This window comes from Uloborus diversus, unplaced genomic scaffold, assembly GCF_026930045.1.
Source record: "Uloborus diversus isolate 005 unplaced genomic scaffold, Udiv.v.3.1 scaffold_769, whole genome shotgun sequence".
Lineage (NCBI taxonomy): Eukaryota > Metazoa > Arthropoda > Arachnida > Araneae > Uloboridae > Uloborus > Uloborus diversus.
Window position 1 is genome coordinate 83,058 of NW_026558977.1, and position 13,513 is coordinate 96,570.

General features: G+C 31.5%; 1 protein-coding gene across 1 annotated transcript in view; it reads right to left on the minus strand.

Annotated features, from left to right (window-relative positions):
- Positions 1-10,165, minus strand: part of LOC129233880 (ran-specific GTPase-activating protein-like) — a gene marked incomplete at its 5' end in the record, with an annotated part of 32,358 nt that extends 22,193 nt beyond the window's left edge. The window contains 2 exons of the mRNA XM_054867810.1: positions 3,946-4,103; positions 10,062-10,165. Coding sequence (XP_054723785.1) covers positions 3,946-4,103; positions 10,062-10,165 — 262 coding nt within the window. The remainder of the gene's footprint in view (positions 1-3,945; positions 4,104-10,061) is intronic.
- Positions 10,166-13,513: the final 3,348 nt, after the last annotated feature.

A 13,513-nucleotide genomic window follows, 5' to 3' on the forward strand; every position in this document is an offset into this window, starting at 1 on the left:
TTCCCTGTATTTCCCGTTTTTTCAGGTTTCCCTGTGGGGTGGCAACCTTGTATTATAACTAAAAAACAAGTTATGCAACAATGGCTAGTGATATACATAAATAATTAGCGTTTCCACTTGCTTCTTTATTTTGCTACCCAGGACATAACATTTCTAAAAAAATCTAAAATTTCTGGAAATATTTTTTAGATTCCAATAAATCATACAAAATTGTTATATAGGTGAGAATTTACATGAAAACAAACCTATTATTTCTTCTCAGAAAAATTTGATGTGACACACAATAATTTTTCAATCACTAAAAATACCGAAAAAAATTTTTAGTTGCAAAATGATTTTTCAAAATAAGAGAAGCTTCAAACATGCAGCAAAAATGATGTAAAACTACTGGTGGACGGTGAAGAATTTCAGCTTGATTTTTTTCTGTTACCTTTTTTTTCAAATAAATATTTTATTTTATATACAAATAACGAATCTAAAATAAATTAGTTTTTAAAGCAAGTAGTTCTCTAAAAAAATCTCTGAGCAATAATTTAGTGAATACTAAAATTTACGTTTACAAGAAAAAACAAATAATCTGAAAAAATAAAATATTAAATTATAGCACTTAATAATTAACTTACCAAACATAACCAACCAGGTATGCTACCGCCCAAGTTTTAGGATAGGCTACAAATATTGAAAAAATTCCCGATTGAAAATTACCTTATTTCTGTATTTTATCGATGTTCTAAATGGCCTTAATTAATTCTTCAGACCAATTTCATTTTCTAAAATGTTCATTAACTTAAGACACTTTTAAAAACTGATGACAATTTTTATGAGTCTCTTGAATCAACATGGATGCACACAAATGACTTAAAATTATACCTCCAAAATAAGTCCTCAACAACACAATTAGATAAATAAGGAGGTTAAAAATAATGCTAAACACGAAACCATAAACATAGGATTTTGAAATGTGTGAAAAAATCGGGATTGACGGGTAAAAGCGTAAGAAATTGTTAAGTTGCATAAATTTTTCACCCAGTTTGTAGAATTTGATAAAGATGCATGTTCTTGAACCCAAAATTCATGACCAGATGTCAGTTTCCATGACTTTTGAGCATTTTTTGCTGAAAATCATGACTTTCCATGACCATTTTTGATCATTGTCGAAATCTTTGACTTTCCATATGCAGAGACACCCTATATATTACATTCCCTTTCCAATTTCATGAGGTAACAGGAAACTACCGTGACATTTGCGTGTGAGCCATAGAGGGACATGGCTTCCAATGTCCCTTAAAAAAATGTCATGCATAAAATGAAGAAAAAATAAAACAACGCATATAAAAATAAATCCTACTAAACTCATTAAAAGAAATGGAAACACGTGCACCAAGCTTTTTTTAACCCCTTACCCGATGAGGAAAACTTAAAATTGATTCTCTTCCAAGTGCCACTGCTTTTTTTCAGCATATGCTCACACTGTAATTGATGCACTAGGGGGAAAATAAGTGATTCAGAAGACACACAGCTGTATAATTTATCAATATGTAATGTTTTAATGACACATACTGGCAGTGGCGGAAAGGAAAGGGGCAGTCGCCCCCCACTTTTTATGGTTAATTCATTTTTTTTTTTTTTAAATTTAGGAACCAAAACTAGAAATTTTTTAAAAAAAGTAGAAATGTCAAAAATTTCAGAACATAATTATTTTACTTTGTATATCTGCTTACAAACATTATTTAGCACAAGAAGTAACTTTTAGTTTATGTATTCGTTGCTTAAATATTAGTATATCAATTATAGTACTTAAATAAGCCATACTCGTTTAATGAATCAAAATTATTAGAAAGTGTTAGCGACTTTTTAAAATACTTAGGGTAAATAATGTACGTCTAACTCATGTCTAAGTGTTTCTTCGGGGAAAGTTATTATGCACATCAGAGGTTCCTAAACCAAGGGCGGATCCAGAAACTTCTCAAGGGGGGGGGGGGCGATCGATTTTTATTATTTACCCCTTATTAGTTAGCGTCTTATCCTGATTTGCTCGTACATACACAAACATTACACACACATATATATATATATATATAGTGTGTGTGTAATACAACAACTTTCAACAACTTTCGTACGTTTCACATTTTTTAAACTCACATCTGAAATAATACAAGGCAAGAGTAAAATAAATATGCTGTAAAAAATAAAAGTTTTACGCATTTAGAAGTAAAATATGCAGATTTTTTGAAAAACCATTCTTTCTAAATCATAAAATTAAATAGTAAGTCAAAGCCAACCCAAGATCGTATGATTCCTCAGATAAAAATGATTGAGTTGTTTTAATTCATTGATAATATTGGAACAAGCTGCATCTGATTCAGAAAAAAACGTCTTTTGAACGACATCGAATGCTAGGGGGTTTGGGAAATCTTTCATCCCGGTAATAGGCAATTAATGTGAAATTCATGCCGTAAAAATTAATTACAAAAAATCTAATTCGAAGTTTAAAACATAAAACCCTAGGTGCAAACCCTGGGGAGAGGAGGATCGAAGTAATTTTGTACAAAATTTCAAGGCTGTAGGTGCGCATGGGGTATCCTGGACGCAAGCCCGCCACAGACTTCCTTTCATTATTTCTTTGACCTTACTTTTTTTAATACATAGAGAAAATATAAAACTGACCTCAGCTAGAGTGGCCCTAGTCAATCTATGCAATTTTGTTTTTTCTAATTTAATAAATTTTTGATAAATATTATTATCCCGGAACTTAGGTTTCGTGTTTTCAAAGGCTACAACAAGCCTACAAGGCTACAGCAAGGGCTACAACAAGGTTTTCAAAGGCTTAAAACACAAACCGTCAATTACAGTTCACAATATTTTTGAGCCGTCTTTTCGATTTTTAATGCATGTGTTTATGATGCATTAAAAATATCTATGCAAGCACACTCACATACAGACCAAAACTTGTCGAATCAGAAAAAAGAAAAAACGAAACGAAAATACAAAATACATAAACGTACCTTGTCCAACAACATCTGGTAGCTCACCAGTTTCATGGGTTTTTTCTTCGTCTTCTTTCTTCTTGAAAAATCCTGATAAATTGATTTGTTTTCTTTTGGACATGGTCAACTTTTGGAAGTTAGATGTAACCAGTGTTCAGGAGAGACAATGACTGAAACATTTCCCCCTGTTTCCTATAGTGACGCCTTACAGAATGACTGGCATCATCAAAAATCGGCGGCTCTGAACGTATGATTGCGAAAGTTATGTTTCCCCCTTTCACCTTTATGATTTGCATTTTAGCCCGTTAGACTTTTTCTTTCCTGGTGAAGATCTTGAGGTTTTTGTTTCATCATATTTTCAAGCCAAAATTCAATCCGAACAAAGAAGAAATTTTTTTTTATAAATTCTTATTCCTATGAAGGCAAGAAAGAATGTTCTTTTGCCTCTGAAGAATATTTTGTTTCGCGAATATTCTTTTTTTTGGGGTTAATTTCGGTAGGTGGCTGGTTATTCATCTCTTGGCTCCAGGGGGGACGACCGCCCCCCCCCCCCTGTATCTGCCCCTTGTCCTAAACTTCAGACCCCACGGACCCCCTTCAGAAAAATTATGAACTTCGTGGGACCTTCCTAAAAAGTGTGGGAGAAACACTGTCACAATCATTAAATAAGTTTTTAGCAACATGATATGCAATTACTTCGTTCAAATAAATTATTTAAAATGTTTAATTTTAAAAATACCACTTAAAAGTTTTGGTTAGAGTGAGAGATCCCACCTCACTGTTGTTCTCTTTAGTGTGAACCCTGATTACCAATCTTGAACTTTTATGTACAGCACAGTCGTATAGTTATTTCTTGGTGTTTTTATGTATATGGACTATTTAAATTTGAAATAATTGGGAGGGCAAAAAGATCATAAGAATGTCTTCAGTAAGAGATTAAATCTCCAAAAATACATACTGTAATGGTTGGCACATATTTTCAATGTCTTTTCTCTCCTCATCAATATACGAACATAATCATCTGATTTGTGTTTCAGAATTTTCACATCACCAGTCCCTCTTTCTTTCCATTCTGGAGGTTCTGTTGAGCTATCGTATCTGAACAATTTTGCTCTCCTATAAGAAAATTAACACATTATAGACATCAACTGGAGATTCTTTAAAATAAAACATTCATTTTTTTTCCTAATTACTTGAAAAACAAAAATGTATAATTAATTACAATAGAAGTACTACATCAGCATATTAACTAGTTTGGAAGAATACATTTCGATTTTTCTTTTTGATAAGTAAAAAATATTTAAGAAAGAATAATGTTAAGTTGTATGTATCGGTTAATTTCAGAAAAAGTTTTCCTCACAAACAGTTACTATTTTAAGTTGTAAAATTTTTGCTTACATGAGTATATTTTAAGATATCAAATATTAACAGAATAAATATCACATTTCAAAACTTCTAAAGTATTACATACGAACACTTTTTTAATATAGATAGATATTACATATTTAAATTATGTGTTGACTGAGTCTTTGAAAGATTAACTACAATTCCATCACCTATTACCGTATTTTCCTGTATGTAATCTGCCGATTATCTGTTAAAGAAGTGTAAAATGAATGAGATGCGGATTATACGGAATCTTGTAACGGTGTCATACTTTGCATTTATTGGTAACTGATAAAAGCTATTGAATTTTACTCACGACTCTTTCTAAGAAGACATTCCATGTTCTTTTTTCCAGAATAAAATGTATGTGACGAGTACTATAGCATGCTTTAATGTCTTGGGGTAAACAAAATCTTCAAAGGCTTGAAGCATCACGTAAAAGGTTGTCCCACAAGATGTGCAAGACAATCATTTGTCTCTGCCATTAAGACATTGGATGTACCGTTCGTCTGATTCAACCAGGGACAACAATGCCAGTGGACATGACAGAACCAAAGAATATCATTGACAGAACCCCGATAACATGCCTCATGCTTTTTCGTTTTTACTTGATGCAATTTTTTCTGCAAATGCTCGACTTTCTGTGCTATTTGGTCTTCTGAAGATTTGAGCCTAGAGTGGTGTGAATGCAGCTTTTTACTTCTTTTAGATAGAATTCATCCATTTAATTATCTAAAAGATATGCTGCATTGGAGAAGCACTCAGGCAACACCGGGTAGTCAGTCAGGGATGCAGAAAATATTTTTAACTCCACTATGCCTCAAAACTCAAATTTTGAATTGGTAGCCAATGGCTACCAGATCCTCACAAAATGGTAGCCAAATCTCAAAAAATGATAGCCGAACTTTATTTTAATTTAAATTTTTTAATTTATTTTATTCCGTTTATTTATTTAGTATGTGTGTATACGTCATTGGCGTAGCAAAGAACGTTTCTTATAAAATAATAATTAAAAATAAATAAGTAAATAAAAAATATTTAAAAAAAAATAAATAAAATAAAAAGCGAGCTAAAAATAAAAAAGGAAAAGATGGTTGAGGAAAAATTTTGGAGGGGGGGATTGAACTTGGGGGGAACGGGCACCTCTGCCCAGATATTATTTAACACATCTTTTGCAAACTATAATCTGCATTAATTTATCTTTAAGCAAAACACATCACGATAAAAAAATAAATAAATAAAAAAGATTATTATTATTATTAATTTTTTCAGCTTTCAAAACTTCTAGAAACATCATAGCTTTCAACCAAAACACGAATTAGTTCCTTTATAAAGAAAACAACAAAATACCAAAAACTTGAACAGAATGTAAAACCTAAACCATTTGCGATTCTACAAAAATATTTTTTTGTTTTTACAAATGCATGCAGAATTTTATAAAAATCGAAGCCTGAGTGTCAAAAAATGAATAAATAAAAGAAAGGTAAACAATACAAAACATAACGAAAAAAAAAACAAAAAATGAAATAAAAGATCCAGCAGAAGAAAAAGAGTTTCAGCCGTATTCTTTCCACCTTCTCTAGACGCAAGGGTGCCATTTTTTTTTATTATTATTTATGTGTTTTATAAATACGATTGTACTTCTCTTTACTTATTTCGGAACACACATTTTCCTCTTCTAACTGGTGAAAATGGACAATCTACAACGCGGCGCCATTTTAAAAACGCGGGACGCCATTTTGAAAATTTCCGCGAAACTTAAATATAACAACTTTTTTAAGGAGAAATAAAGTAAATAAACGGATATGTCCTCTCCTCCAGTAGGTTTTATATTTTAAAAAGGAAAAACAAACAATATGATTAAAACAAAAAATCTTGCAAAAAAAAATTTTTTTAGCGATATCGTTTTTACCTTGTCTCGGTGCATTTTGACTCAAAGGCGCCATTTTTGTTTATTCATATGTAACCCAAATGTACAAGATTAATTCTTTTCAATTCTTTTTATTTTGGAAAGGACATTTTCGTCTTAACTGGTAAAAATTAATAATAACAACGCGACGCCATTTTGAAAACGCGTAGTTTAAAAATACCGCAAAACGAAAAAATAGCCATTTGTTAAGGAGAAATAAAGTTGAAAAATGAATTTAAGATCAAAAAAGCATAATTTACTAAATTGGTGTATGAAATTTGTCTATTTTTACGATCGCGTTTAAAGAAAGCCGAGTTTTTGAAATAGAAGTTTTGTAACGAATTTGCCGTCGTGATTGCGATTTTTGTTTTCTATTCAGAACAAGAACACATACCACAATTAGACGATGCTCCCCCCCCCTTCCCTCCTTCATCCTCGGCGATCCGATAGCCAAACTTTTAGTGGACAAAAGAATTTGGGGAAAGGTCATATGTCAAGACTATAGGTCAGGGAAGGTTGCATTGCGAATGGTAGCCATATTGGCGACTGAAGTGAAAATAATGGTTGCCAAAATTTGAAAATTGGTCGCATTTGGCGACTGGCGACCACGAGTTTTGTGCTTTAACTCCAACATATCCCCCAATCTACATGAAATTTTCCTCAAAATTTTAGAATATGCTTTAATGTTTCAGATCATAACTATAGGATTCATTTCTATTACTATAGGAAGAGATAATTTTGGGGAAAAGAAGTATTGCATCTTATGAACTAACAGCTTGTAGAACTCGGTATATAAAACGTAAATCAAGTAAATACATGTAAGTTTTAATTAAAATCTCAAATCTAATATTTGTCATTAAATGTAAATTATTATCCAACAAATAGTTGATGTAAATATAAAGAGTAGTGATGCAAAAGAAAATGCATTCAAAAGACGCTTGCAGAAAAAAATCGGAATTTAAAAAAAAAAAAATCAAATCTGCAAAATTTCTCTAGATGGTTCAAATTTTCCCCCGATCCTAGATCGCGGGATCAGACATATTCTGCACCCGCGTAGTAAGCTAGTGTAAACTAAACAACATTCAGTAAAGGATGAAGCCTTCATTTGCACAAGGTTAGACCATTTGCTCCTTTCTTGACTCTTTGTTCTCCAAGTAATTAGCATACTTTTATGACAATTTCGAGAAGGAATCTTAATTTTTTAGATTATTATTTTTTTAAATAAAGAATATGTCTTAATACCTCTTCCTGTTTTTTATTAGTTGCTAAAATTGTATGTTACATCAAAACTTCCTTTTTTTTATTGTATTACATGCTGCAGCGGATAATATACAGGAAAATACAGTATTAAGGGTTTTTCTTAATTTTTTGCTGAATATTTGGTATTTGCTCAAACCACTATTACAGGGAGACAAAAATTCACGCACTTTTCAAGGCAAAAAAAATTCTTTTTCAAGGCAATATCATTAATTTGTATAAAAATATTGTATGCAGATTTCACCTACTGCAAACAAAGACAATAATACAATAAAGTATAGGAAAACAAAATTGCTTTTTCTACAAGAGACACTTTGATGAAAGATCTACACAGTCAAGTCCCGACTTACGCAAGGGATGCATTCCAAGACCACTAGCGCAAGTTGAAATTTCGCGTTGTAGAAAAGGGTATGTGTAAAACTTTTTACAAACATACCCAATTATTTTAGACACTTGTAAACACCACCTCAAACTGTTAAAAACCATTTCTTAACTATACATTACTGTTTCTTAGTTTTTATTTGTATTTAAAAATAAAAAAAAAAGTTTTATTCTACAGAAAATACTTCTACGATGCACAAAATCAAAGATTAATAGGAAAGAAAGACATAAAATAAGCCACTACGGTACGTACAGTATGTAGTAAGAAAAACAAATGCACTATAGTAGTAATGTACAGTAGATCCAGTAATGATAATTGTAACTTTAAAAAACTAAGATGAATGCTGTGTGATCAAACTGTTATTCTTATATGTTGTTAAATAAACAATACAGTTACTTCATTAGTTCTTTTATAACGTTTCCATCTAAGACAAAACACCACTTAATGATTTCTTGAATTCACAATAGGAGAGCAGCTTCCATTTTCATAATTTTTGCATTTTGCTTAGATACTACTTTTACGGATTTCCTGTTTTTGACTTTTAATTGTACAGATGGAAGATTCACTCATAACTAATTGTGTCGTGCTGTCTTCGACGCATTTTATAGCATATTCAAGCATATAAGCTTTAGCTTTTCTTCAATTGTCAGAAACTTTCTCTTTCTATCTTCACAAACTTTAGATGAAACATCGCTCTTAGGTGTCATTATATTTTATCAACTTTCACATTTAGAATGAAAAATGAGGAGTAGTTATTTGTATAAGCAATAGTGTGGAAAATTCTGCTCTCAGGATGCTAAAGGAATGAAGGAAAAGAAAAATTTAGTAGCCAATAACAAAGCCGATACTTACACACCACGATTCCTTTCCGAAAATTTTCGTGTTGCGCTAGGAATTCAGGTTAGGTCTAAAATTCTTTACTGGTGAAAAAAATCGCCTTATAGACATTTCGCGTAAGTCGGAACTCGTTGTAGAGGGAGTCGACTGTATTGTGTTGAAAGTTTTTCTGAAAATGTCTGAAAAGTTCAGTCATAAAGAGAAGCAGATCCCAAGAGATTTAATTTTGCAATCTTCACATTCAAAGAAGTACATTTTCTAGATTCAGCAAATTATTATTTAAAAAAAAAAAAACTTTTATGAGTGCTTTTAACTTTTATGGGAAGAAACCAAAATACCCAAGTTCAATGGCATTGCCAGAGAGGAGTTTTTGAAGTCACCAACCAATTTTTAAACAAAAATAAACTAATCTAAGGTACCATATGTCAAAATATCTTTAAGGTTGTAAAAAACATCAAAATATTTACACGATGCAAAAGAATTGAAATCCCAAACACAGAAGCTATTTTTTTGAGACGTTTCATATTGAACACATGTTCAGAAAATTGCACTGGTGAAATACTTCAAAACTTTAAAGCACAATCCGATGATTTTTGAGAGAATTTAAGCACTAAGCAACTTTTTCAAGGTTTTAAAGCTTTTCCAAGGTTTTTCAAGGGCATACGAACCCTGTATTAGTTATACCACTTGATTTTTTTTTGTGACAAGTACAGGACAGAGGCGGAAAAATTTTTGGAGGGGGCACCGGACATTAAAAAGTTAATGCAAAAAATTTTCTAGGTTAATTCTTGAAATAATAGATTAATATTTGATCATATCAGTTGGGTCATTATAAATATTAACTTAATTGTAGAGCATGCCTTTAGTAATCCAAATAATGCTTTGTATTAATTATTCTAATGAAAAATTAGAAACATGTGCTTTTTTGACACTACCAGTGCAAAATAAAAGTAAAATCTTAATTAGCGATACATATTAGTTTAAAAAAACACAGTAAGCTGAAAATGTTGCAAAAACTAAGAGTGTAGTAAAGTACATGGACAATTACATGATGTTATATGGATTTATTGTGCATTACATTCTAAAACTTAACAAACAGAATACAGAGCAGCTGAAACTTTGGCTGTAGCTCCGGCTATTAGTTGGCCACAGCTTCAGTATTCAGCGCTTTGTGCCATCTCTAATCGTGATGTATCGCAACATTTCGATGTAAGGTTGGCCATGCATCACAATGTAGAAATTCCTACATTGAACAGCCCTAAACTGAAGTTAGTGAAATAAAGTGATAAATTTATAACTTTACATTTGGAATAATGTCTCCTCATTTTCTTCCAATGTTTTGACTTCCACCAAGGGCAACTTTACAATTGGTTCAAAGTGAATTTCCGGACTAGATGGCACATCCCCCTGGAAATAAGAAAAAATGCACATTAAGTCACACCATCTTAAATTAAATCTAAAAAATCCTTATTAAATTTTTATGACATCTCTGAGTAAGAAAACATTCTAAATCTGTCCATAAATAACGTTACACTTTTTTTCAAAAAATTTAACCTCACTCCTCCACCTAGTCACTCCTTTACCCCTTGTTGCATGTCATTCTTTTATAAACAAATTAAAATTTCTGATATCTATTTGCTATCTCCCCTCTCCCTCAAAGTATGACTCAATTGTGGAGGATCCCAGTCCATACCTGCCAACCTCCGAGAAAAAAAATCCGGAAGATTTTGTTATTTTTATCCACAAGATTTTAACGCAAAATCAAATCAAACAGGACCCCTATCCTCTTTACATTTAACAATATATTAGTTATGAATTTCATATCAATTGAACTTACTTTCGTTTAGTAAATATTACTTTTATTGCTTTCTTAAAAAGTTTGGAAATAACATTTGGTACTCATTTTAAAAACAGAACAAAGCATAAACAGCTCGAACTGAGAGAACGAGAAGATAATCGGCGCCGAAATTGTGCCCCTAGTTGCCAGGCGCGACACTTGCTTTGATTGGATCCCGATGAAGTCATGCGCTGTATCACTCCGTAACGTCATAATCTTGCCTCACTTCTTCTGGTGCCATTCTCCTACGGCAACCTTTCCTTGGCTACTTGGCCTAAAACGTTCCACAAAAGAATCGTTAGCGCCAAAATTGGCGAGATACAATTTTTTTCCTACAAAACGTGAAAAATCCGGAAGATTTTGCTCATAACCGGAAAAAACGGAGAAAGACATAAAAATCCGTAAAACTTCCGGGAAATCCCGAAGGCTTGGCAGGTATGCCAGTCATAAAACATATTTTGACTATGCACCTATCAAAAAGTGTTTCTTTGGTATAAAATGAAAGCATTAGGAATCTCAGCAATACAGTATTTTTACATCTTATCAGTCATAGCAAATTTTTTTGAACAAGAAATCAAACTATGTGACTCATAAACAAATATTAAAAATTAAATTTAAGCAGTCCCTGTTGCAGTTCATTGAAAAAGTACATAAATGCTGGAAGAGATTTTCAAAGCTTTGATTCAGCAGTCTTTTCTTTTCCAAAAAGAAACGAAACCAAGGATCTCGCCATACATCGTGGCTAAGTATCTGATCTAGATAGTTTAATGACTAAACGCTATTCTCTACAAAAGTTTTTTTATTGCAAACTCATTCGATTTATAAAAAATATCACCTAGGCTTTTTCTTTTGATGCCCAAAAAGCTTATTAGGAATGTCTTTGTGATGTCCTAGATTTCGATTTTTATTTCCAACCAGGGTTGGCCGGATTGGACCCAATGGGGTTTTTTTGAAAAAATCCATTTAAAAAAAACCCATTATTTAGCCCACTTTTGGGTTTTTTTAAATTTTTTGAGAAGTTTTTTAAAAAAGTAATTAATTTAAATACTTTTACAATTTAAACTTCTATTTTATTTGTTCTTCACCACAGACAATGGACATAAAAAATGAATTTTGAACTTTAATAGTATTTCTTAACTCTTAACGGCATTAAAAAATACTTCAAAGATTTAAAAAATATATATTTAACTTATCTTTAACTGGTCAATAAATAACTCAAATTATCTTGACTAAGTCCTGTCACGTCTGGTTTTCTCAATATTTGTAGATTGTACAGAGGAAACTACTCTAGCTAAAAGGCTTTCATGTGAATTATTTTTTGCAACCCGACACGTCACAAATTTCGAATTAACAAGTTATATTTTTTTAGAAATTAACAGGTTTTACAAATGGTCGGACAGAAAACAGAACAGGATGTACAGTATTTTCATTATCTTACAAAAAAGTTTAATATTTCTTAATCTGTACACAGAAATAGAAAAACAGGCAACATAAAATTCAAAGAAATGTCTTGATTAAGCTGGAATTCAGTAAATAGGGATTTAAACTACTTGAGGTTCTACAGTAGTTTTGCATAAAAAAATGAAATACAATAAAGTAAAATGCAAAAAAAAAATAGTAGTAATTAAAAACGAACAATAGATTTTATCACTCAAGAAGTAATTTTGCCTTAACTGTTGGTAACAGGGTTGGCAAAAACCCGGGTTTTTTTAAAAAAGCCCATGGAACCAGGGTTTTTTTTTAAATAAAACCCAAAAAAAAAAAACCAACTAAAGCTGGGTTTTTTTAAAGAAATGTGGATTTTTTTGTCTTTTTTTTAGGGAAAATGGGGGGCTTGTAACATATTGTAGTGTAAGTATATGGACAAAGCACAAAAATTGTCTTGGGGTAAAAAATACTGGAAAATTCAGCATTTTCTGAAGAAAAGTAAAAAAGACAACAAAACCCAAGAATGGTGAAGTTTAAGATTTTTTAGTTTCCATGATTACCAACAGTTAGGGCGACGTTACTTCTCGAGTGATAAAATCTATTGTTCATTTTTAATTACTACATTTTTTTTTTTTTTTGCATTTTACTTTATTGTATTTCATTTGGTGATGCAAAACCACTGTAGAACGTCAAAGTAGTTTAAATCCCTTTTTACTGAATTCAGCTTAATCAAGACATTTCTTTGAACTTTATGTTGACTGTTTCTATTTCTGTGTACAGAGTAAGAAATATTAAACTTTTTGTAAGATAATGAAAGTATTGTGCATCCTATTCTGTTTTCTGTTCGACTGTTTGAAAAACCTGTTAATTTCTAAAACATATACGTTGTTTATTTGAAATTTGTGACATGTTGGTTTGCAGAAAATAATTCACATGAAAGACTTATAGCTAGCGTAGTTTCTTCTGTACAATCTACAAATATCGAGAAAATCAGACGTGACAGGACTTAGTCCAGAAAATTCGAGTTATTTATTGACCAGTTAAAGAAAAAGTTAAATATATTTATTTAAAATCTTTGAAGTATTTTTTTAATGCCGTTAAGAGTTAAGAAATACTATTAAAGTTCAAAATTCCTTTTTTATGTCCATTGTCTGTGGTGAAGAACAAATAAAAAAGAAGTTTAAATTGTGAAAGTATTTAAATTAATTATTGTTTTAAAAAACTTCTCAGAAAATTTTAAAAAACCCAAAAGTGGGTTAAATAATGGGTTTTTTTTAAATGGGTTTTTCAAAAAAACCCATTGGGTCCAACCCGATTGGGTCCAATCTGGCCAACCCTGGTTGGTAATCATGGAAATTAAAAAATCTGAAACTTCACCATTCTTGGGTTTCGTCGTCTTTCATACTCTTCTTCAGAAAACGCTGAATTTTAACTAGTTTTCCAGCTTTTTTTTACCCCAAGACAATTCTTGTGCTTTGTTCATATACTTA